The 27,689-nt window shown below is 42.0% G+C and overlaps 1 protein-coding gene across 2 annotated transcripts in view; it reads left to right on the top strand.

Moving 5' to 3' along the window:
* The window catches only part of LOC308701469 (uncharacterized protein), a 42,124-nt gene extending 14,890 nt beyond the window's left edge, over positions 1-27,234 (top strand). For both annotated transcript variants that reach the window (XM_081383783.1, XM_081383782.1), the window contains exons 5-6: positions 20,222-21,037; positions 25,975-27,234. In XM_081383783.1, the coding sequence (XP_081239909.1) occupies positions 20,222-21,037; positions 25,975-26,789 (1,631 nt within the window). In that variant the 3' untranslated portion in view covers positions 26,790-27,234. The remainder of the gene's footprint in view (positions 1-20,221; positions 21,038-25,974) is intronic.
* Positions 27,235-27,689: the final 455 nt, after the last annotated feature.

Genomic DNA, 27,689 nt, shown 5'->3' on the forward strand with positions numbered 1-27,689 from the left:
AAACACACAACACAGCTGACACAGGGAAACACAACACAGCTGACACAGGGAAACACAACACAGCTGACACACGCAAACACACAACACAGCTGACACAGGCAAACACACAACACAGCTGACACAGGGAAACACACAACACAACACAGCTGACACAGGGAAACACACAACACAACACAGCTCACACAGGCAAACACACAACACAGCTGACACAGGCAAACACACAACACAGCTGACACAGGGAAACACACAACACAACACAGCTGACACAGGGAAACACACAACACAGCTGACACAGGGAAACACACAACACAGCTGACACAGGGAAACACAACACAGCTGACACAGGGAAACACACAACACAGCTGACAACACAACACAGCTGACACAGGGAAACACACAACACAGCTGACACAGGGAAACACACAACACAGCTGACACAGGGAAACACACAACACAGCTGACACAGGCAAACACACAACACAGCTGACACAGGGAAACACACAACACAGCCGACACAGGTAAACACACAACACAGCTGACACAGGGAAACACACAACACAGCCGACACAGGTAAACACACAACACAGCCGACACAGGTAAACACACAACACAGCCGACACAGGTAAACACACAACACAGCTGACACAGGTAAACACACAACACACGACACAACTGACACAGGGAAACACACAACCCAGCTGACACAGGCAAACACACAACACAGCTGACACAGGCAAACACACAACACAGCTGACACAGGGAAACACACAACACAACACAGCTGACACAGGGAAACACACAACACAGCTGACACAGGGAAACACACAACACAGCTGACACAGGTAAACACACAACACAGCTGACACAGGTAAACACACAACTGACACAGGGAAACACACAACACAGCTGACACAGGGAAATACACAACACAGCTGACACAGGGAAACACACAACACAGCCGACACAGGTAAACACACAACACAGCTGACACAGGCAAACACAAAACAGCTGACACAGGGAAACACACAACACAGCCGACACAGGTAAACACACAACACAGCCGACACAGGTAAACACACAACACAGCCGACACAGGTAAACACACAACACAGCCGACACAGGTAAACACACAATACAGCTGACACAGGTAAACACACAACACACGACACAACTGACACAGGGAAACACACAACCCAGCTGACACAGGCAAACACACAACACAGCTGACACAGGCAAACACACAACACAGCTGACACAGGGAAACACACAACACAACACAGCTGACACAGGGAAACACACAACACAGCTGACACAGGGAAACACACAACACAACACAGCTGACACAGGGAAACACACACAGCTGACACAGGGAAACACACAACACAGCCGACACAGGCAAACACACAACACAGCTGACACAGGGAAACACACAACACAGCCGACACAGGTAAACACACAACACAGCTGACACAGGCAAACACACAACACACGACACAGCTGACACAGGGAAACACACAACACAGCTGACACAGGCAAACACACAACACAGCTGACACAGGCAAACACACAACACAGTTGACACAGGGAAACACACAACACAACACAGCTGACACAGGGAAACACACAACACAGCTGACACAGGCAAACACACAACACAGCTGACACAGGCAAACACACAACACAGCTGACACAGGCAAACACACAACACAGCTGACACAGGGAAACACAACACAGCTGACACAGGGAAACACAACACAGCTGACACACGCAAACACACAACACAGCTGACACAGGCAAACACACAACACAGCTGACACAGGGAAACACACAACACAACAGCTGACACAGGGAAACACACAACACAACACAGCTCACACAGGCAAACACACAACACAGCTGACACAGGCAAACACACAACACAGCTGACACAGGGAAACACACAACACAACACAGCTGACACAGGGAAACACACAACACAGCTAACACACAACACAGCTGACACAGGCAAACACACAACACAGCTGACACAGGGAAACACACAACACAACACAGCTGACACAGGGAAACACACAACACAGCTGACACAGGCAAACACACAACACAGCTGACACAGGCAAACACACAACACAGCTGACACAGGGAAACACACAACACAGCTGACACAGGGAAACACACAACACAGCTGACACAGGGAAACACAACACAGCTGACACACGCAAACACACAACACAGCTGACACAGGCAAACACACAACACAGCTGACACAGGGAAACACACAACACAGCTGACACAGGGAAACACACAACACAGCTGACACAGGGAAACACACAACACAGCCGACACAGGCAAACACACAACACAGCTGACACAGGGAAACACACAACACAGCCGACACAGGTAAACACACAACACAGCTGACACAGGCAAACACACAACACACGACACAGCTGACACAGGGAAACACACAACACAGCTGACACAGGCAAACACACAACACAGCTGACACAGGCAAACACACAACACAGTTGACACAGGGAAACACACAACACAACACAGCTGACACAGGGAAACACACAACACAGCTGACACAGGCAAACACACAACACAGCTGACACAGGCAAACACACAACACAGCTGACACAGGGAAACACAACACAGCTGACACAGGGAAACACAACACAGCTGACACAGGGAAACACAACACAGCTGACACACGCAAACACACAACACAGCTGACACAGGCAAACACACAACACAGCTGACACAGGGAAACACACAACACAACAGCTGACACAGGGAAACACACAACACAACACAGCTCACACAGGCAAACACACAACACAGCTGACACAGGCAAACACACAACACAGCTGACACAGGGAAACACACAACACAACACAGCTGACACAGGGAAACACACAACACAGCTAACACACAACACAGCTGACACAGGCAAACACACAACACAGCTGACACAGGCAAACACACAACACAGCTGACACAGGGAAACACAACACAGCTGACACAGGGAAACACAACACAGCTGACACAGGGAAACACAACACAGCTGACACACGCAAACACACAACACAGCTGACACAGGCAAACACACAACACAGCTGACACAGGGAAACACACAACACAACAGCTGACACAGGGAAACACACAACACAACACAGCTCACACAGGCAAACACACAACACAGCTGACACAGGCAAACACACAACACAGCTGACACAGGGAAACACACAACACAACACAGCTGACACAGGGAAACACACAACACAGCTAACACACAACACAGCTGACACAGGCAAACACACAACACAGCTGACACAGGGAAACACACAACACAGCTGACACAGGGAAACACACAACACAACACAGCTGACACAGGGAAACACACAACACAGCTGACACAGGGAAACACAACACAGCTGACACAGGGAAACACACAACACAGCTGACACAGGTAAACACACAACACAGCTGACACAGGTAAACACAACACAGCTGACACAGGGAAACACACAACACAGCTGACACAGGGAAACACACAACACAGCTGACACAGGGAAACACACAACACAGCTGACACAGGGAAATACACAACACAGCCGACACAGGGAAACACACAACACAGCCGACACAGGTAAACACACAACACAGCTGACACAGGCAAACACACAACACACGACACAGCTGACACAGGGAAACACACAACACAGCTGACACAGGAAAACACACAACACAGCTGACACAGGGAAACACACAACACAGCTGACATAGGGAAACACACAACACAGCTGACACAGGGAAACACACAACACAGCTGACACAGGTAAACACACAACACAGCTGACACAGGTAAACACACAACACAGCTGACACAGGGAAACACACAACACAGCCGACACAGGTAAACACACAACACACGACACAACTGACACAGGGAAACACACAACCCAGCTGACACAGGCAAACACACAACACAGCTGACACAGGCAAACACACAACACAGCTGACACAGGGAAACACACAACACAACACAGCTGACACAGGGAAACACACAACACAGCTGACACAGGGAAACACACAACACAACACAGCTGACACAGGGAAACACACAACACAGCTGACACAGGGAAACACACAACACAGCTGACACAGGCAAACACACAACACAGCTGACACAGGGAAACACACAACACAGCCGACACAGGTAAACACACAACACAGCTGACACAGGCAAACACACAACACACGACACAGCTGACACAGGGAAACACACAACACAGCTGACACAGGCAAACACACAACACAGCTGACACAGGCAAACACACAACACAGCTGACACAGGCAAACACACAACACAGCTGACACAGGGAAACACACAACACAACACAGCTGACACAGGGAAACACACAACACAGCTGACACAGGCAAACACACAACACAGCTGACACAGGCAAACACACAACACAGCTGACACAGGGAAACACAACACAGCTGACACAGGGAAACACAACACAGCTGACACAGGGAAACACAACACAGCTGACACACGCAAACACACAACACAGCTGACACAGGCAAACACACAACACAGCTGACACAGGGAAACACACAACACAACACAGCTGACACAGGGAAACACACAACACAACACAGCTCACACAGGCAAACACACAACACAGCTGACACAGGCAAACACACAACACAGCTGACACAGGGAAACACACAACACAACACAGCTGACACAGGGAAACACACAACACAGCTAACACACAACACAGCTGACACAGGCAAACACACAACACAGCTGACACAGGGAAACACACAACACAACACAGCTGACACAGGGAAACACACAACACAGCTGACACAGGCAAACACACAACACAGCTGACACAGGCAAACACACAACACAGCTGACACAGGGAAACACACAACACAGCTGACACAGGGAAACACACAACACAGCTGACACAGGGAAACACAACACAGCTGACACACGCAAACACACAACACAGCTGACACAGGCAAACACACAACACAGCTGACACAGGGAAACACACAACACAACACAGCTGACACAGGGAAACACACAACACAACACAGCTCACACAGGCAAACACACAACACAGCTGACACAGGCAAACACACAACACAGCTGACACAGGGAAACACACAACACAACACAGCTGACACAGGGAAACACACAACACAGCTGACACAGGGAAACACAACACAGCTGACACAGGGAAACACACAACACAGCTGACACAGGTAAACACACAACACAGCTGACACAGGTAAACACAACACAGTTGACACAGGGAAACACACAACACAGCTGACACAGGGAAACACACAACACAGCTGACACAGGGAAACACACAACACAGCTGACACAGGGAAATACACAACACAGCTGACACAGGGAAACACACAACACAGCCGACACAGGTAAACACACAACACAGCTGACACAGGCAAACACAAAACAGCTGACACAGGGAAACACACAACACAGCCGACACAGGTAAACACACAACACAGCCGACACAGGTAAACACACAACACAGCCGACACAGGTAAACACACAACACAGCTGACACAGGTAAACACACAACACACGACACAACTGACACAGGGAAACACACAACCCAGCTGACACAGGCAAACACACAACACAGCTGACACAGGCAAACACACAACACAGCTGACACAGGGAAACACACAACACAACACAACACAGCTGACACAGGGAAACACACAACACAGCTGACACAGGGAAACACACAACACAGCTGACACAGGGAAACACACAACACAGCTGACACAGGTAAACACACAACTGACACAGGGAAACACACAACACAGCTGACACAGGGAAATACACAACACAGCTGACACAGGGAAACACACAACACAGCCGACACAGGTAAACACACAACACAGCTGACACAGGCAAACACAAAACAGCTGACACAGGGAAACACACAACACAGCCGACACAGGTAAACACACAACACAGCCGACACAGGTAAACACACAACACAGCCGACACAGGTAAACACACAATACAGCTGACACAGGTAAACACACAACACACGACACAACTGACACAGGGAAACACACAACCCAGCTGACACAGGCAAACACACAACACAGCTGACACAGGCAAACACACAACACAGCTGACACAGGGAAACACACAACACAACACAGCTGACACAGGGAAACACACAACACAGCTGACACAGGGAAACACACAACACAGCTGACACAGGGAAACACACAACACAGCTGACACAGGGAAACACACAACACAGCTGACACAGGCAAACACACAACACAGCTGACACAGGTAAACACACAACACAGCTGACACAGGTAAACACACAACACAGCTGACACAGGTAAACACACAACACAGCTGACACAGGTAAACACAAGTGTTAGAAGAGGTTTTGTTTGTTTCTGTCCCCGCTTCGGATGCCACGATGCCATCAAGCGGTATCTCTGGTCGTCATCAGTCCTTCACTGACCAATCAGCGTTCATTAGCAGAATGCTAGCGTGTTATGGGCAACAACAGCTCAACCTGTAAGAAATCGAAAGGACATAAGTACTCGTTCATTCAACTTTCGACCTATAACCCATGTTGAACTTGCAAAACCTACAATGTTTTTCGACTTCTCTAGTGCTTTTAACACGATCAGACCATCACTGCTGAAGAATAAGCTCACGGAAATGCAGGTGGATGACTCACTGGTAGCTTGGATTACGGACTATTTAACAAATCGACCACAGTATGTACGGCTGAAGAGCTGCTGCTCTGATAACATCCTGAGCAGTACGGGTGTGCCATATGGGACCGTCTTATCACCCTTCCTCTTCACCCTCTACACGTCTGATTTCAGGTACAAGTCTCAGTCATGTCATCTGCAGAAATTCTCTGATGATTCTGCCATTGTGGGCTGTATCAGGCATGGACTGGAAAAGGAATATAGGAGTGTGGTGGGCAGCTTTGTTGAGTGGTGTGAGCTAAACCATTTACAGCTTAACATCACAAAGACAAAGGAATTGATTGTGGACTTTAGGAGGCAGGCTCCTCCCACCCCTGTCATCATTAGAGGGACTGATGTGGAGGTAGTTGAGGACTACAGGTATCTGGGGGTACATATTGACTGTAAGCTGGACTGGTCTAACAACATCAACGCTGTTTTCAAGAAAGGGCAGAGTCGGCTTTTCCTTCTTGGGTCTTTTAACGTATGTAGGAAAATGATGACCATGTTCTATTACTCTGTGGTAGAGAGTGTCGTGTTCTTTGCTGTTGTGTGTTAGGGCAGTGGGGTGAAGACAGCTGATGCAAACAGGCTGAACAAGTTGATTAAAAGGGCTGGTGCTGTCCTGGGAGTCAGTCTGGAGAACCTGACAGAGGTAACTGAGAGGAGAATGCTAAAAAAGCTTCTCGGTATCATGGACAACTGTACTGTACTGTCCCTTTAAGACCAGCCGCTGTCAGAGACGCGGATCTCACACACGCCTCATTCTTTCACGAGTCATCACAACTCTTCATGTTCATCATAAGACTACTCTTATGTTATGAAGACACTCGACAAAAAGACATTTTTGCATATTTGTGTGTGTTATTGTTCGTTCAAGCTCGAAAGATAACTGTATTCTGGCATGCTGTTTTGTGCGCACGCACGATATTAGCGCGAGTCTTTCTGTGTGTCACAGTCAGGACATTCACTGGCAGCGCGTTCATTATGGCATACATGTGTGTTGAACGTTCTACCGCGAAAGAGAACTTGATACTGGCGCGCGTCTTTCTCTCTGTGTGTGTGTGTGTGTGTGTGTGTGTGTGTGTGTGTGTGTCAGGAGGACATTCACAGGCAGCTCGTTCTTTTATGTCTTGTTATCGCGCATGAATGGTTTAAAAGCATTTGCATTAATAAGTGCGTTAACAGCGCTAATTTGTTTATTTAATATAAAATCGCAGCATTTTGCGTCATATAATCGCGTAGGCTTGACATCGCGATTTCGATACGATTAATCGTGCAGCACTAATTTGCACTAATAGTTATATTACTGTATTTTATTGTATTTTATTTATATTTTATTTGCACTATTTCATTGTTGTTATTATTATTTAATGTACTTTTCTTGTTCTTTTGCTGCATTGAGCATGCTTGTGACAAAAGAATTTCCCTCGGGATAAATAAAGTTTGTCTTATCTTATCTTATCTTAATCAAATCTGAGATTTCCCAACGGCAATCGGGTGAAAGAGACAAATTTAGCCATCTAGCCCCATAGACTCCCATTCATTCTGCACTCATGGGCGATCGCCCCCAGTGGAGCTCTGGTGGAACTGCAACCAAAATTCGGTACAATAGGACTTAATAGGAGTTGCCAGGCTCTCCGTAGACAGGCTCTGCTTTTGTGCAGTCCGGCGCCTCATGAACACACACACACCAGAGAAAATGGCTGAGAGAGAGCCTACTCAGATGAAAACCGCTTCAATGAGCTCAATTATAGTAACACCGCATTTTATTGTCAACAGGGGGAAACTAACTAGTAATTAGTTTGATTACTCGTTACTGAAAAAAATAACTCCGTTAGTAACTCCGTTTATTTATAATGCGGTTATTCCCATCACTGATTGCAACACAATATAATGTGGCTGTAATGGAACCCAAACATGATGGTTCGGTACAGCAGGAGGGATAAAACTAAACATACTTTTTTTTATTAAACTGTTTTTTAAAAAATGTTTGTATGTGTTTAAATAAATTCTATTACAATGTTTTTTTTCGAAAGGATAAAAAATCTATCTTAGCTAATGCTGTAAACTATATGGGGAGCCCTTAATTACACATTGCTGTATTATTAGGGCCCGAGCACCGATGGTGAGAGGACCCTATTGTTTTTGCTCCGTTTATTATTAGGGCCCGAGCACCGATGGTGAGAGGACCCTATTGTTTTTGCTCCGTTTATTAGGGCCCGAGCACCGATGGTGAGAGGACCCTATTGTTTTTGCTCCGTTTATTAGGGCCCGAGCACCGATGGTGAGAGGACCCTATTGTTTTTGCTCCGTTTATTATTAGGGCCCGAGCACCGATGGTGAGAGGACCCTATTGTTTTTGCTCCGTTTATTAGGGCCCGAGCACCGATGGTGAGAGGACCCTATTGTTTTTGCTCCGTTTATTAGGGCCCGAGCACCGATGGTGAGAGGACCCTATTGTTTTTGCTCCGTTTATTATTATTCTTCTTCTCCAAAGTGAATCGCTTTTTAGAGGGCCTAAACATGCTCGAAAACTCATGAAACTTTGCACACGCTTCAGAAGTGGTGAAAATTTACGTGTGATATGGTTTTCAGAATTGGGGGGGGCAAATTCGGTAAATTATTGCCCCCACATTTTGCCCCGGCTCCTGGTTTCACGTACAGGTATGAAATTTGGTACATACATGTAATGACCCAATACCTACAGAAAAGTCTCTTGGAGCATAGCCCTAAACACAACAGGAAGTGAGCTATTTTGAACTTCCTCCTGGATTTTGGGCATTTTTCGTAATTTCCTGATGTTGTACTTTAACGAACTCCTCCTACAGATTTGATCTGATACTCTTCAAATTTGGTGAGTGTAATCTTAAGGCCTTTGTGACGTTAAATTGCGAAGATCTAGAGTTTTCGTCGAAGGGTGTGCCCTCGGCGGCCTGACAAACATCTATCTATAAATTACAGGAACGTCTGTCTGTCTGTCTGTCTGTGTGTGTGTGTGTCTGTTCCTCGCATATCTCTCGAACCGTTAGTCCGATTGATTTCAAACTCGACAGGTGTCTCGCCACGGGCACGAGTAAGTGCAGTGCCAAGTTTGACATTGTTTGGATGAGAAATGCAAAAGATATCGTTAAATATATCATTTTTAGAAGGTTGTGGTTTAAAAATAAACATTCTGACATTAGAGAGTTGTATCGGTCAAAGAAGCCCCAAGAAGGCTGTGGTTTAAAAATAAACATTCTGACATAAACACTCAGTCAGCTACACTGTTTACTTCTGAATATTATAGTTTGGTTCCCGAACGTGATAAATCCATCTATCTATAAATTACAGAAACGTCCGTCTGTCTGTCTGTGTGTTATTCGCATATCTCTCGAATGTGAGATAACCACTAAATGTGTGAAAACCACTATTTTCTGTTTCAAACTTTCACATAGCATCTTTAGGTTATAACAACATTGAAAATCAAAATCTGGATTTGAATTTTTTAAGATTTATTATAAAAACGGATTATTTTTTCCCAAAAATGCAATAAATTCATGACTTTTTTTTTTTTTTTCAAAATGCTATTAATCCATTGAATCAATATAAAGTTATTTTTGATCATATTGCCATCGCAAGAAATATCTCCTGAACTTTTTTGACGGCGATCAGCTCACAAAAACTGATTTTGCACGGGCACTTTGCACTGCTCCCTGAATCGAGGTGCTTATTCATTTGTGGATGTAAACTGAATCTGTAAGTCAGCTATTCTGTTAGTGTTTACTTCTGAATATTATATTTCATTCTGGTGCGCTTAACGTTGTCGCTACTGTGTAATAATAGCCTATGCTATTCACCAACTAAACATATCCTATTCAATGCGTTCACAGTCTCTTTCACGGGCATCATTTGTAGTTGCCTATTCACAAACTGTTTGCTCAAGCATAGCGTTTTCTCGGAGTTCACTGTGTGCTTTTTACCATGCACAAATAAAAATGTCACTGAACTTTTGCTGTGTAATTGTAACAATGAGCACACACCAAACCAACAATTACTAAAAACACACACAAAAACTGATTTTGCACGGGCATTTTTTGCACTAGTTCACCCAATTTCGGCCTTTTGGTGATATATGCATGATCAGATAAGTTCAATATTAATGTTGCTTGCAGTTCTGATGTTGCTAGGCAACCACAGACAGCCTGCAGTAACTCAGGCATACAATTTTCAATCTGCCACAAACTTCACATGTTTGATAAGACTCCTGTCCTGAACACATGCCAATGCTCATTATGATTATAGCAATAGCACCACCTGCTGGTAGCAGGAAGTGTGGCAAATACAAAACGTGCTCGAAAAATCATGAAACTTTGCACACGCTTTAGAAGTGGTGACAATTTACGTGTGATGTGGTTTTAAAAATTGGGTGGGGCAAAATGGCTTACTTATTGCCCCTACATTTTGCCCCGGCTCGACGTTTCACGTACAGGTATGAAATTTGGTACACACATGTAAAGACCCAATACCTACAAAAAAGTCTCTTGGAGCATAGCCCTAAACACAACAGGAAGTCAGTTATTTTGAACTTCCTGTCAGATTTTGGGCAGTTTTTGCCATTTCCTGATGTTGTACTTTAACAAACTCCTCCTACAGTTTTGATCTGATCCTCTTCAAATTTGGTGAGTGTAATCTTAAGGCCTTTCCTAAAGGTGCCGGGTGGCGGTGGCAGGGGTGCGAGGGCCCTTTTCATCGCTGCTTGCAGCTTTAATTAGGGCCCGAGCACCGATGGTGAGAGGACCCTATTGTTTTTGCTCCGTTTATTATTATTCTTCTTCTCCAAAGTGAATCGCTTTTTAGAGGGCCTAAACATGCTCGAAAACTCATGAAACTTTGCACACGCTTCAGAAGTGGTGAAAATTTACGTGTGATATGGTTTTCAGAATTGGGGGGGGCAAATTCGGTAAATTATTGCCCCCACATTTTGCCCCGGCTCCTGGTTTCACGTACAGGTATGAAATTTGGTACATACATGTAATGACCCAATACCTACAGAAAAGTCTCTTGGAGCATAGCCCTAAACACAACAGGAAGTGAGCTATTTTGAACTTCCTCCTGGATTTTGGGCATTTTTCGTAATTTCCTGATGTTGTACTTTAACGAACTCCTCCTACAGATTTGATCTGATACTCTTCAAATTTGGTGAGTGTAATCTTAAGGCCTTTGTGACGTTAAATTGCGAAGATCTAGAGTTTTCGTCGAAGGGTGTGCCCTCGGCGGCCTGACAAACATCTATCTATAAATTACAGGAACGTCTGTCTGTCTGTCTGTCTGTGTGTGTGTGTGTCTGTTCCTCGCATATCTCTCGAACCGTTAGTCCGATTGATTTCAAACTCGACAGGTGTCTCGCCACGGGCACGAGTAAGTGCAGTGCCAAGTTTGACATTGTTTGGATGAGAAATGCAAAAGATATCGTTAAATATATCATTTTTAGAAGGTTGTGGTTTAAAAATAAACATTCTGACATTAGAGAGTTGTATCGGTCAAAGAAGCCCCAAGAAGGCTGTGGTTTAAAAATAAACATTCTGACATAAACACTCAGTCAGCTACACTGTTTACTTCTGAATATTATAGTTTGGTTCCCGAACGTGATAAATCCATCTATCTATAAATTACAGAAACGTCCGTCTGTCTGTCTGTGTGTTATTCGCATATCTCTCGAATGTGAGATAACCACTAAATGTGTGAAAACCACTATTTTCTGTTTCAAACTTTCACATAGCATCTTTAGGTTATAACAACATTGAAAATCAAAATCTGGATTTGAATTTTTTAAGATTTATTATAAAAATGGATTATTTTTTCCCAAAAATGCAATAAATTCATGACTTTTTTTTTTTTTTTCAAAATGCTATTAATCCATTGAATCAATATAAAGTTATTTTTGATCATATTGCCATCGCAAGAAATATCTCCTGAACTTTTTTGACGGCGATCAGCTCACAAAAACTGATTTTGCACGGGCACTTTGCACTGCTCCCTGAATCGAGGTGCTTATTCATTTGTGGATGTAAACTGAATCTGTAAGTCAGCTATGCTGTTAGTGTTTACTTCTGAATATTATATTTCATTCTGGTGCGCTTAACGTTGTCGCTACTGTGTAATAATAGCCTATGCTATTCACCAACTAAACATATCCTATTCAATGCGTTCACAGTCTCTTTCACGGGCATCATTTGTAGTTGCCTATTCACAAACTGTTTGCTCAAGCATAGCGTTTTCTCGGAGTTCACTGTGTGCTTTTTACCATGCACAAATAAAAATGTCACTGAACTTTTGCTGTGTAATTGTAACAATGAGCACACACCAAACCAACAATTACTAAAAACACACACAAAAACTGATTTTGCACGGGCATTTTTTGCACTAGTTCACCCAATTTCGGCCTTTTGGTGATATATGCATGATCAGATAAGTTCAATATTAATGTTGCTTGCAGTTCTGATGTTGCTAGGCAACCACAGACAGCCTGCAGTAACTCAGGCATACAATTTTCAATCTGCCACAAACTTCACATGTTTGATAAGACTCCTGTCCTGAACACATGCCAATGCTCATTATGATTATAGCAATAGCACCACCTGCTGGTAGCAGGAAGTGTGGCAAATACAAAACGTGCTCGAAAAATCATGAAACTTTGCACACGCTTCAGAAGTGGTGACAATTTACGTGTGATGTGGTTTTAAAAATTGGGTGGGGCAAAATGGCTTACTTATTGCCCCTACATTTTGCCCCGGCTCGACGTTTCACGTACAGGTATGAAATTTGGTACACACATGTAAAGACCCAATACCTACAAAAAAGTCTCTTGGAGCATAGCCCTAAACACAACAGGAAGTCAGTTATTTTGAACTTCCTGTCAGATTTTGGGCAGTTTTTGCCATTTCCTGATGTTGTACTTTAACAAACTCCTCCTACAGTTTTGATCTGATCCTCTTCAAATTTGGTGAGTGTAATCTTAAGGCCTTTCCTAAAGGTGCCGGGTGGCGGTGGCAGGGGTGCGAGGGCCCTTTTCATCGCTGCTTGCAGCTTTAATTAGGGCCCGAGCACCGATGGTGAGAGGACCCTATTGTTTTTGCTCCGTTTATTATTATTCTTCTTCTCCAAAGTGAATCGCTTTTTAGAGGGCCTAAACATGCTCGAAAACTCATGAAACTTTGCACACGCTTCAGAAGTGGTGAAAATTTACGTGTGATATGGTTTTCAGAATTGGGGGGGGCAAATTCGGTAAATTATTGCCCCCACATTTTGCCCCGGCTCCTGGTTTCACGTACAGGTATGAAATTTGGTACATACATGTAATGACCCAATACCTACAGAAAAGTCTCTTGGAGCATAGCCCTAAACACAACAGAAAGTGAGCTATTTTGAACTTCCTCCTGGATTTTGGGCATTTTTCGTAATTTCCTGATGTTGTACTTTAACGAACTCCTCCTACAGATTTGATCCGATACTCTTCAAATTTGGTGAGTGTAATCTTAAGGCCTTTGTGACGTTAAATTGCGAAGATCTAGAGTTTTCGTCGAAGGGTGTGCCCTCGGCGGCCTGACAAACATCTATCTATAAATTACAGGAACGTCTGTCTGTCTGTCTGTCTGTGTGTGTGTGTGTCTGTTCCTCGCATATCTCTCGAACCGTTAGTCCGATTGATTTCAAACTCGACAGGTGTCTCGCCACGGGCACGAGTAAGTGCAGTGCCAAGTTTGACATTGTTTGGATGAGAAATGCAAAAGATATCGTTAAATATATCATTTTTAGAAGGTTGTGGTTTAAAAATAAACATTCTGACATTAGAGAGTTGTATCGGTCAAAGAAGCCCCAAGAAGGCTGTGGTTTAAAAATAAACATTCTGACATAAACACTCAGTCAGCTACACTGTTTACTTCTGAATATTATAGTTTGGTTCCCGAACGTGATAAATCCATCTATCTATAAATTACAGAAACGTCCGTCTGTCTGTCTGTGTGTTATTCGCATATCTCTCGAATGTGAGATAACCACTAAATGTGTGAAAACCACTATTTTCTGTTTCAAACTTTCACATAGCATCTTTAGGTTATAACAACATTGAAAATCAAAATCTGGATTTGAATTTTTTAAGATTTATTATAAAAACGGATTATTTTTTCCCAAAAATGCAATAAATTCATGACTTTTTTTTTTTTTTTTCAAAATGCTATTAATCCATTGAATCAATATAAAGTTATTTTTGATCATATTGCCATCGCAAGAAATATCTCCTGAACTTTTTTGACGGCGATCAGCTCACAAAAACTGATTTTGCACGGGCACTTTGCACTGCTCCCTGAATCGAGGTGCTTATTCATTTGTGGATGTAAACTGAATCTGTAAGTCAGCTATGCTGTTAGTGTTTACTTCTGAATATTATATTTCATTCTGGTGCGCTTAACGTTGTCGCTACTGTGTAATAATAGCCTATGCTATTCACCAACTAAACATATCCTATTCAATGCGTTCACAGTCTCTTTCACGGGCATCATTTGTAGTTGCCTATTCACAAACTGTTTGCTCAAGCATAGCGTTTTCTCGGAGTTCACTGTGTGCTTTTTACCATGCACAAATAAAAATGTCACTGAACTTTTGCTGTGTAATTGTAACAATGAGCACACACCAAACCAACAATTACTAAAAACACACACAAAAACTGATTTTGCACGGGCATTTTTTGCACTAGTTCACCCAATTTCGGCCTTTTGGTGATATATGCATGATCAGATAAGTTCAATATTAATGTTGCTTGCAGTTCTGATGTTGCTAGGCAACCACAGACAGCCTGCAGTAACTCAGGCATACAATTTTCAATCTGCCACAAACTTCACATGTTTGATAAGACTCCTGTCCTGAACACATGCCAATGCTCATTATGATTATAGCAATAGCACCACCTGCTGGTAGCAGGAAGTGTGGCAAATACAAAACGTGCTCGAAAAATCATGAAACTTTGCACACGCTTCAGAAGTGGTGACAATTTACGTGTGATGTGGTTTTAAAAATTGGGTGGGGCAAAATGGCTTACTTATTGCCCCTACATTTTGCCCCGGCTCGACGTTTCACGTACAGGTATGAAATTTGGTACACACATGTAAAGACCCAATACCTACAAAAAAGTCTCTTGGAGCATAGCCCTAAACACAACAGGAAGTCAGTTATTTTGAACTTCCTGTCAGATTTTGGGCAGTTTTTGCCATTTCCTGATGTTGTACTTTAACAAACTCCTCCTACAGTTTTGATCTGATCCTCTTCAAATTTGGTGAGTGTAATCTTAAGGCCTTTCCTAAAGGTGCCGGGTGGCGGTGGCAGGGGTGCGAGGGCCCTTTTCATCGCTGCTTGCAGCTTTAATTATTAGGGCCCGAGCACCGATGGTGAGAGGACCCTATTGTTTTTGCTCCGTTTATTATTATTCTTCTTCTCCAAAGTGAATCGCTTTTTAGAGGGCCTAAACATGCTCGAAAACTCATGAAACTTTGCACACGCTTCAGAAGTGGTGAAAATTTACGTGTGATATGGTTTTCAGAATTGTGGGGGGCAAATTCGGTAAATTATTGCCCCCACATTTTGCCCCGGCTCCTGGTTTCACGTACAGGTATGAAATTTGGTACATACATGTAATGACCCAATACCTACAGAAAAGTCTCTTGGAGCATAGCCCTAAACACAACAGGAAGTGAGCTATTTTGAACTTCCTCCTGGATTTTGGGCATTTTTCGTAATTTCCTGATGTTGTACTTTAACGAACTCCTCCTACAGATTTGATCTGATACTCTTCAAATTTGGTGAGTGTAATCTTAAGGCCTTTGTGACGTTAAATTGCGAAGATCTAGAGTTTTCGTCGAAGGGTGTGCCCTCGGCGGCCTGACAAACATCTATCTATAAATTACAGGAACGTCTGTCTGTCTGTCTGTCTGTGTGTGTGTGTGTCTGTTCCTCGCATATCTCTCGAACCGTTAGTCCGATTGATTTCAAACTCGACAGGTGTCTTGCCACGGGCACGAGTAAGTGCAGTGCCAAGTTTGACATTGTTTGGATGAGAAATGCAAAAGATATCGTTAAATATATCATTTTTAGAAGGTTGTGGTTTAAAAATAAACATTCTGACATTAGAGAGTTGTATCGGTCAAAGAAGCCCCAAGAAGGCTGTGGTTTAAAAATAAACATTCTGACATAAACACTCAGTCAGCTACACTGTTTACTTCTGAATATTATAGTTTGGTTCCCGAACGTGATAAATCCATCTATCTATAAATTACAGAAACGTCCGTCTGTCTGTCTGTGTGTTATTCGCATATCTCTCGAATGTGAGATAACCACTAAATGTGTGAAAACCACTATTTTCTGTTTCAAACTTTCACATAGCATCTTTAGGTTATAACAACATTGAAAATCAAAATCTGGATTTGAATTTTTTAAGATTTATTCTAAAAACGGATTATTTTTTCCCAAAAATGCAATAAATTCATGACTTTTTTTTTTTTTTTAATGCTATTAATCCATTGAATCAATATAAAGTTATTTTTGATCATATTGCCATCGCAAGAAATATCTCCTGAACTTTTTTGACGGCGATCAGCTCACAAAAACTGATTTTGCACGGGCACTTTGCACTGCTCCCTGAATCGAGGTGCTTATTCATTTGTGGATGTAAACTGAATCTGTAAGTCAGCTATGCTGTTAGTGTTTACTTCTGAATATTATATTTCATTCTGGTGCGCTTAACGTTGTCGCTACTGTGTAATAGTAGCCTATGCTATTCACCAACTAAACATATCCTATTCAATGCGTTCACAGTCTCTTTCACGGGCATCATTTGTAGTTGCCTATTCACAAACTGTTTGCTCAAGCATAGCGTTTTCTCGGAGTTCACTGTGTGCTTTTTACCATGCACAAATAAAAATGTCACTGAACTTTTGCTGTGTAATTGTAACAATGAGCACACACCAAACCAACAATTACTAAAAACACACACAAAAACTGATTTTGCACGGGCATTTTTTGCACTAGTTCACCCAATTTCGGCCTTTTGGTGATATATGCATGATCAGATAAGTTCAATATTAATGTTGCTTGCAGTTCTGATGTTGCTAGGCAACCACAGACAGCCTGCAGTAACTCAGGCATACAATTTTCAATCTGCCACAAACTTCACATGTTTGATAAGAGTCCTGTCCTGAACACATGCCAATGCTCATTATGATTATAGCAATAGCACCACCTGCTGGTAGCAGGAAGTGTGGCAAATACAAAACGTGCTCGAAAAATCATGAAACTTTGCACACGCTTCAGAAGTGGTGACAATTTACGTGTGATGTGGTTTTAAAAATTGGGTGGGGCAAAATGGCTTACTTATTGCCCCTACATTTTGCCCCGGCTCGACGTTTCACGTACAGGTATGAAATTTGGTACACACATGTAAAGACCCAATACCTACAAAAAAGTCTCTTGGAGCATAGCCCTAAACACAACAGGAAGTCAGTTATTTTGAACTTCCTGTCAGATTTTGGGCAGTTTTTGCCATTTCCTGATGTTGTACTTTAACAAACTCCTCCTACAGTTTTGATCTGATCCTCTTCAAATTTGGTGAGTGTAATCTTAAGGCCTTTCCTAAAGGTGCCGGGTGGCGGTGGCAGGGGTGCGAGGGCCCTTTTCATCGCTGCTTGCAGCTTTAATTATTATTATTCTCCAAAGTGAATCGCTTTTTAGAGGGCCTAAACATGCTCGAAAACTCATGAAACTTTGCACACGCTTCAGAAGTGGTGAAAATTTACGTGTGATATGGTTTTCAAAATTGGGTGGGGCAAATTCGGTAAATTATTGCCCCCACATTTTGCCCCGGCTCCTGGTTTCACTTACAGGTATGAAATTTGGTACGTACATGTAATGACCCAATACCTACAAAAAAGTCTCTTGGAGCATAGCCCTAAACACAACAGGAAGTGAGCTATTTTGAACTTCCTCCTAGATTTTGGGCATTTTTCGTAATTTCCTGATGTTGTACTTTAACGAACTCCTCCTACAGTTTTGATCTGATCCTCTTCAAATTTGGTGAGTGTAATCTGAAGGCCTTTGCGACGTTAAATTGCGAAGATCTTGAGTTTTCGTCGAAGGGTGTGCCCTCGGCTGCCTGACAAACGTTCACCCAATTTCGGCCTTTTGGTGATATATGCATGATCAGATAAGTTCAGTATTAATGTTGCTTGCAGTTCCGATGTTGCTAGGCAACCACAGACAGCCTGCAGTAACTTAGGCATACAATTTTCAATCTGCCCCAAACTTCACATGTTTGATAAGAGTCCTGTCATGAACACATGACCATGCTCATATTTGGTTATAGCAATAGCGCCACCTGCTGGTAGCAGGAAGTGTGGCAAATACAAAACGTGCTCGAAAAATCATGAAACTTTGCACACGCTTCAGAAGTGGTGAAAATTTACGTGTGATGTGGTTTTCAAAATTGGGTGGGGCAAAATGGCTTACTTATTGCCCCTACATTTTGCCCCGGCTCGACGTTTCACGTACAGGTATGAAATTTGGTACATACATGTAAAGACCCAATGCCTACAAAAAAGTCTCTTGGAGTGTAGCCCTAAACACAACAGGAAGTCAGCTATTTTGAACTTCCTCTCAGATTTTGTGCAGTTTTTGCCATTTCCTGATGTTGTACTTTAACAAACTCCTCCTACAGTTTTGATCTGATCCTCTTCAAATTTGGTGAGTGTAATCTTAAGGCATTTCCTAAAGGCGCTTGGTGGCGGTGGCAGGGGTGCGAGGGCCCTTTCATCGCTGCTTGCAGCTTTAATTAAAGGTTACAATTAACAACAGAGCTCAAACTATGTGCTATTTATTTTTAGATATAATAACCAACACAAATAAAAAATATGTACGCTAAATTGCACATACGGCAAGTTTTGTTGCTAAATCTAATTAAAAAGTAAATTTTCTGCTTCAATTCATTTTTGAAATAGAATCTTTTACACTGGCTGTTGTTTTCATGACAAATTTATTTAAATTAAATAAACTATTAAATAAATACATTAAATAATCAAAACATTACTAACAGGTTAAAGTATCAACGTTTCTTGCGGGAACACAAAAGCATTGAATTTTTTTTTCTTTCTTACAACCAAATGTCCCTTGATTAGGGGCTCTATAGATCTGTGACTCTAATGAATAAAAAATAATGTCTAGTACATTAATGTACCCCTTTTATGGAAAGTTCCAGGGAAATAATGGATCAAAATCATCATAATCTTGAAAAACAGTTGTTTGAACACAACTCAGTATTTTCTGCCAGTACATCTGTGTTTTATATATATTTATATTTTCAATACATATTTTTCTTTTATTGATTTACTGAGCACTTTTTTAACTTTAGTTTCAGGCCCGATGGATGAGAATGAAGAAGTGAATGAAGTGGAGAAACATCAAAGAAGATCTCATGAATCTTTCACTTGCACTCAGTGTGGAAAGAGTTTCACATACAAACAGAATCTCAATGTTCACATGAGGATCCACACTGGAGAGAAACCGTTCACATGTGATCTGTGTGGGAAGAGTTTTGCACGACAAGGACACCTTCAGGAACACATGAAGATTCACACTGGAGAGAAACTGCACGAATGTGATCAATGTGGTAAAACATTTCCGAGGGCTTCAACCCTGAAGAACCACATGACAGTTCATTCACAGGAGAAACCACATTCATGTCCTTTGTGTGGAAAGAGTTTTTCACGTCTGCATGATTTAAAAGAACATCAGAAAATACACACTGGTGTAAGAAATCATATGTGCTTTGAGTGTGAGAAGACTTTTTTTACAGCTTCAGATTTGAAAAAGCACCAGAGAATTCACACTGGAGAGAAACCTTACAAGTGTTCACACTGCGACAAGAGATTCAGTTGGTCAGTAAACCTGAAAACACACGAGAGGATCCACACTGGAGAGAAACCTTACAAGTGTTCACACTGCGACAAGACATTTAGTCGGTCAGAACATCTGAAAACACACGAGAGGATCCACACTGGAGAGAAACCTTACAAGTGTTCACACTGCGACAAGAGATTCAGGGACTCAGGATCTCTGAAATCACACGAGAGGATCCACACTGGAGAGAAACCGTATCACTGCACTGCATGTGGGAAGAGCTTCACTCATTCATCTACTCTACACAGTCATACAAAATACAATCACAGTAAGTAGCTTATCTTCAGTTCCAGCACCACCTCTCTTTCCTATTAGCTTGTCTTAACCAGCCTCAACCACGGCTGTAGCCAGTGTCGTGGCAAAAACAATACCTAACAAAACAGCACTGATGTTCACTTTCACACTGTTGCTAAAAATATTCTGCATTGCACACTCTTCATATCACAGTCCTGCAAAGATGACAGAATTTACTCACATTTGCTGTCCTGCGCCAATACATGAGAGCAGTTTTAGTGTTTTAGACCAAACATGTGGTGACTGCGTGCGACCTGGACCGCATCAGTGAATGGTGAGATCCTGCCAGAAGAATTGCGCGATAACTTCATTATTTATTTTCTATCTGAATCATATCAGTGAGCTTTTATGGGATTTTACGCATGCGCAGTAAGCGTTTTCAGGTGTTTTTCAAAAGTTTCTTATCCACAAACATCCGAAAACACCTGAAAACGCTAGTGTGGACGGAGAGCGTTTATAATTGAAAACACCGTTTTCAAATGTATCCTGATTAATGTAGACGTAGCCTGAGAGAGGCTGAGGTGTTCCACCCTTGCAAATGCCATCTTCCAGTTCCAGCGTTGTGATTTAAGCTCTGGTTTAAACTCTTGCCTAAGTGTTTGTTGATTGCGTCACCTATAGTGTTAACGTGAAGTTATTGAGGGTAGCAGAGTGTTTCAGTTTTATTTATTTATTTTTGTAACTGCTTAAGTGGAAGTGGAATATCTTTTTTTCTTGTAGGGAGGTGGATGTCATTTATTTTAGAAATTACCCTTTTTCTCCTGTGTTTGAGTTAGAGAGGAAGTCAGGGAAGTATCTCTGTATTTTTATTTTATTTTGATAGGTAAGTTATCCTTAGCCAGAGGAACCTTTTGTTTATTGTTTTGACCTTTCCCCTCCTGAAGCCTTAAGTATCTTTTCCACATTCTGTTAAATAAATTACCTCTGTTTGTTTGCTCAAACTGGTGTTACTGAGCTTTCTTGTGTATCAGCCCTGGGACTTGGAGACGGCAGTTCTCTCAGTCTCTCCCCACCGTTTATTTGTTACACCCCTTTCACCCCTAGATCTTTTTTTTTAAAGGGGTACGTAACATCACACAGAAAACAGTCTTTTATACCTAGTCTCTTCTCCTGTAATTTTCCACTTCCCCCGTAAAACCATATCGAGCTAGCTTTTTTAGAAATACAATGGTCCTTCAACCCCCTTGGTTTTACTGTCCTCACACCTGAGATCAAATCTCCTCTGAAGACAGTGGCCTTTCTGACCCCCTGGGTTTTTACTGTTTTACCACCTGTGCGGCCGAAAAGTCTTTGTTTATGGCCTGAATACAAACTATCCATACTAAAGAGTTCAAAGGCTTATCTGACCATTTGTTTTACTGTGTGTTATTTTTGTTCCCGTCACAAGCATACATACATACATCCCAGGAAAGAGAACACATGATTGAATTAAAAAACGCAAATATCGGCTAGAAGTGATAGGTCTAACATATTTATAACACTGAGTCGGCTTTGCAGCCTTGGCTAAATGAAGTTTACACGAGACTAGATAATGATCTGAGATGTCATCGCTCTGCTGCAGAATTTCAACGGCATCAACATTGATTCCATGTGATAATATTAGATCTAGAGTATGATTACGACGATGAGTAGGTCCTGACATGTGTTGTCTAACTCCAATTGAGTTAAGAATGTCTTTAAATGCCAATCCCAATGCATCTTTTTCATTATCTTTTTCACCAACAATTAGTACTTTATCTGCAGTCAATATTAATTTTGATTGAAATTCCACAAATTCTTTGATAAAGTCTGTATGGTGCCCTGGTGGCCTGTATACAGTAGCCAGCACAAATCTCAAACGTGATTTATCATTTATACTATATATTTTTACATTAAGCACCAATGCTTCAAAAGAATTATATTTAAAACTTGATTTCTTAGTGGTTTTGAAAATATTGCTATAAATTACAGCAACTCCTCCCCCTTTGCATTTCAGATGAGGCTCATGTTTATAACAGTAATCTTGCGGGGTGGACTCATTTAAAGTAATGTAATCGTTTGGTTTTAGCCAGGTTTCTGTCAAACACAGCACATCTAGGTTATTATCTTAAATCATATCATTAACAATGAGTGCTTTTGAAGTAAGCGATTGAATATTCAGCAACCCAAGCTTTAGCATTTGCTCATCTGTATTATAGCTGTTTTTTATTTGTTGAACATCAATTAAATTTTTAACCTTAAATGGGTTTAAACATTTTTTGGATTTCCAAATTCGGGGAACAGACAGTCTCTATATGATGATATCTAGGTGAAAGAGGCTCTATGTGATAGGATTTATCTGACCTTGGTGACGCGAGGCCGCTAGCAGACGGTCGGTTAAGCCAGTCTGTCTGCTTCCTGACCTGAGCCCCAGATTGTCATGTTTGAGCTCTAAGACTATGAGCCATATTACTAGAGAGAAGAGCAGCACCATCCCAGGAGGGATGAATACCATCTCTTTTCAACAGGTCAGGTTTGCCCCAAAAACTTTTCCAATTGTCTATGAATTCTATATTATTAAGCGGACACCACTCAGACAGCCAGCGATTTAGTGAACACAATCTACTAAGTATCTCATCACTCCTGCGAACAGGAAGGGGGCCAGAGCAAATTACAGTGCCTGACATTGTACTTGCAAGTTCACACACCTCTTTAATATTAATTTTGGTGATCTCTGACTGGCGGAGTCGAACATCATTAGTGCCGAAGTGAATAATGATCTTAGAAAATTTACAATTAGCATTAGCCAGCACTTTTAAATTTGCTTTGATGTCTGGCGCTCTGGCTCCCGGCAAACATGTGACTATGGTGGGCTATGCACGGGTGACGCGTTAACAGGCTAGCGAATTACTAGCGTGTTGTGCTGGTAGGAACAGAAGCTAGCGATGTCAGGTTAATCTGAGATGTTGGGTAAGCTGTATTTAGTAGTATAAACAACTAGAAATTGTAGTAAATGATGGTTCAAAACAAAGAAATACGAGGCTAAGACGGAGCTTACAGCACCGAAGCAAACAAACTCACAGCAGGCAGCGAGGCAGACAGGAGCAATCGATGTTGTGGGATGCTTTCTCCGGTGTGTTGGGTCTCAGTCTGGCCGGTACCCAGAGTGCTCGCTCATGAGTTCGAGCACGCGCACGCGCTTGTAAACTTATTGGTTGCAATCTAAAACATCACCACTAGAGGCCTCTGAAAATCTATCTTAGCTAATGCTGTAAACTATACACTGTAAAAAAAAAATTCGAACCCTCCCAAATCAAAAATGTCAAGTGACCGATAACATCTAAGTTTTTTCAATTGGCCCAAGTGAAATTCTTGTTGCAATAGTCTGTTAACATTGGCTCAATGAGAAATAAAATGTCAGATGTTATCGGTCACTTGAAATTTTTGACTTGGGGATGTAATTTTTTTTACAGTGTATGGGGAGCCCTTAATTACACATTGCTGTATTATTAAAGGTGAAAATTAATAAAGGTTATGTGTTATTTATTTTTAGATATAATAATCAACACTCAAATACATTCATCATATGTACACTTCAACTATGAGAGACAAAATGAGAAAGAAAAAAATCCAGAAAATCACATTGTCTGATTTTTAAAGAATTTATTTGCAAATTATGGTGGAAAATAAGTATTTGGTCAATAACAAAAGTTCATCTCAATACTTTGTTATACCCTTTGTTGGCAATGACAGAGGTCAAACGTTTTTTGTAAGTCTTCACAATGGTGGCTGACAACACTCCCTCCAAAGACTTTCTATGGGGTTGAGATCTAGAGACTGGCTAGGCCACTCCAGGACCTTGAAATGCTTCTTACGAAGCCACTCCTTCTTTGCACGGGCGGTGTGTTTGGGATCATTGTCATGCTAAAAGACCCAGCCACGTTTCATCTTCAATGCCCTTGCTGATGGAAGGAGGTTTTCACTCAAAATCTCACGATACATGGCCCCATTCATTCTTTCCTTTACACGGATCAGTCGTCCTGGCCCCAAAGCATGATGTTTCCACCCCTATGCTTTACAGTAGTTATGGTGTTCTTTGGATGCAACTCAGTATTCTTTCTCCTCCAAACACGACGAGTTGAGTTTTTACCAAAAAGTTCTATTTTGGTTTCATCTGACCATATGACATTCTCCCTATCCTCTTCTGGATCATCCAAATGCTCTCTAGCAAACTTCAGACGGGCCTGGACATGTACTGGCTTAAGCACGGGGACATGTCTGGCACTGCAGGATTTGAGTCCCTTCAGTCACCTTCAGCTTTCTGCCAAAGTCAACTCCATGGTCAGATTTAGATAAGAGACGAAACCATGGACGAAACAATGGATGAAGACGCAGCAGATCCATCACGGGAATGTGCCAACCCATGGCCCCACCTCGCCAGACTATTTAAATTTTCTGAACAAGTTAATTATAGTTTTCGCTTCAAGTGTTTGCTGTGTTTACCAATGTAAGCACTGTGGCAGTAGTAATGCAATATTTAGAAAATGTACTCTTGATACTCAAGTACTTTTAAAAACAAGTACTTCAGTACTTTTACTTAAGTAGACATCTGACTGCAGTACTTTTACTTGTACTTGAGTAAAATTTAGCAAGGGGTATCTGTACTTTTACTCAAGTACTGAAGCTGTGTACTCTGTCCGCCTCTGCTTATAAAGTACATTTTCTAGTCCAAGACATTTTTGAAATGGAATCATTTAATCATTTATAATGTACCCCTTTCATGGAAAATTCCAGGGACATAATGGATCAAAATCATCATAATCTTGTATAACAGTTGATTGAACACAACTCAATACTTTCTGCTATTACATCTGGGTTTTATATATATATATTTTTCACTACATCATTTATCTTTTATTGATTTACTGAGCACTTTTTTAACTTTAATTTCAGGCCCGATGGATGAGAATGAAGAAGTGAATGAAGAGGAGAAACATCAAAGAAGATCTCAGAAATCTTTCACTTGCACTCAGTGTGGAAAGAGTTTCACATACAAACAGAATCTCAATGTTCACATGAGGATCCACACTGGAGAGAAACCGTTCACATGTGATCAGTGTGGGAAGAGTTTCATAAGCAAACAGAGTCTGAAGGTTCACATGAGGATCCACACTGGAGAGAAACCGTTCACATGTAATCAGTGTGTGAAGAGTTTTGCACATAAAGGAACCCTTCAGGAACACATGCTCATCCACACTGGAGAGAAACTGCATGAATGTGATCAATGTGGCAAAACATTTTTGTGGGCTTCAGCCCTGAAGAAACACATGTTAGTTCATTCACAGGAGAAACCACATTCATGTTCTGTGTGTGGAAAGAGTTTTTCACATCTGCAGAGTTTAAAACGACATCAGAAAATACACACTGGTGTAAGAAATCATATGTGCTTTGAGTGTGGGAAGACTTTTATCACAGCTGGAGATTTGAAAAAGCACCAGAGAATTCACACTGGAGAGAAACCTTACAAGTGTTCACACTGCGACAAGAGATTCCGTCATTCAGGATCCCTGAAAACACACGAGATAATCCACACTGGAGAGAAACCTTACAAGTGTTCACACTGTGACAAGAGATTCAATCGGTCAGAATCCCTGAAAACACACAAGAGGATCCACACTGGAGAGAAACCGTATCACTGCACTGCATGTGGGAAGAGCTTCACTCAATTATCTAATCTACACACTCATACAAAATCTCACATTAAGTAGCTTATCTTCAGTTTCAGCACTTTCAAGTGCGATGCCACCTCTCTTTCCTATTAGCTTGTCTAAACCAGCCAGTTATGAAGTCACTGAGGTACAGACTTCAGTATATTTCTGAGGTGTATTTAACAAAGGTTGTGAAATAATATGCTAATCAGAGTATATGAGCGGAGTGGAGCGGTGAGAATCTCCGCTCATCGCTCACTGAACTGTTCACCCCTCCGCTCCCCCGCTCAAAGCTACATCAGGCCGCTCCGCTCATTTGCGCTCAGCGCTCAACGCAGTTTGCTTCGCGCTCCACTCAAATCACCCCCCGCTCGCTCCAAAAAAGGAAAAAAATCTACATGTATACCACTTGTAGCGGTCCCCAACCTTTTTTGCGCCACGGACCGGTTTATTATCAGACAATATCAAGGTGTGTGGCGTTCGGCCTTCAAGGTGTGTGGCGGATAAATACAACAAAAATAAAATGATACGACTGGCATAAAAACTGGGGTATTTTTTTAAATATAATTTAAATATTTTTTTAAATATATAGCCTATAATAATAAACGTGAATCCAATGTGTAGGCCTACTCGCAACTTTATTAACCGCGTCCTCTAACATCGCGCAGGCAAATGAGAAAGTCTGAACACAAACAAAATGCCCCCAAAAGAAAAAAAATCTCTATGTTTTCAGTGCTGATGCGTTCACGTAACATGTAAGGGCACCCTTAAAGCTGTCACAACGAACCGGCAAAATGATTATTAATATGTAAAATATAGCAGAAGACATTTAAAAAAATTTTATGTCTGTCGGCTGGAAAGATGCTGACTCGTGATCTTCGCAGTAGTGAACGCGCCTGAAAGAAATGCACATTTCATACGGGAGAGCAGTCTGTTTTCTTTCGTTTTGAATTGTTCTGT

Source organism: Scardinius erythrophthalmus (genome assembly GCF_964197995.2).
Source record: "Scardinius erythrophthalmus genome assembly, chromosome: 14".
Taxonomy (NCBI): Eukaryota; Metazoa; Chordata; class Actinopteri; order Cypriniformes; family Leuciscidae; genus Scardinius; species Scardinius erythrophthalmus.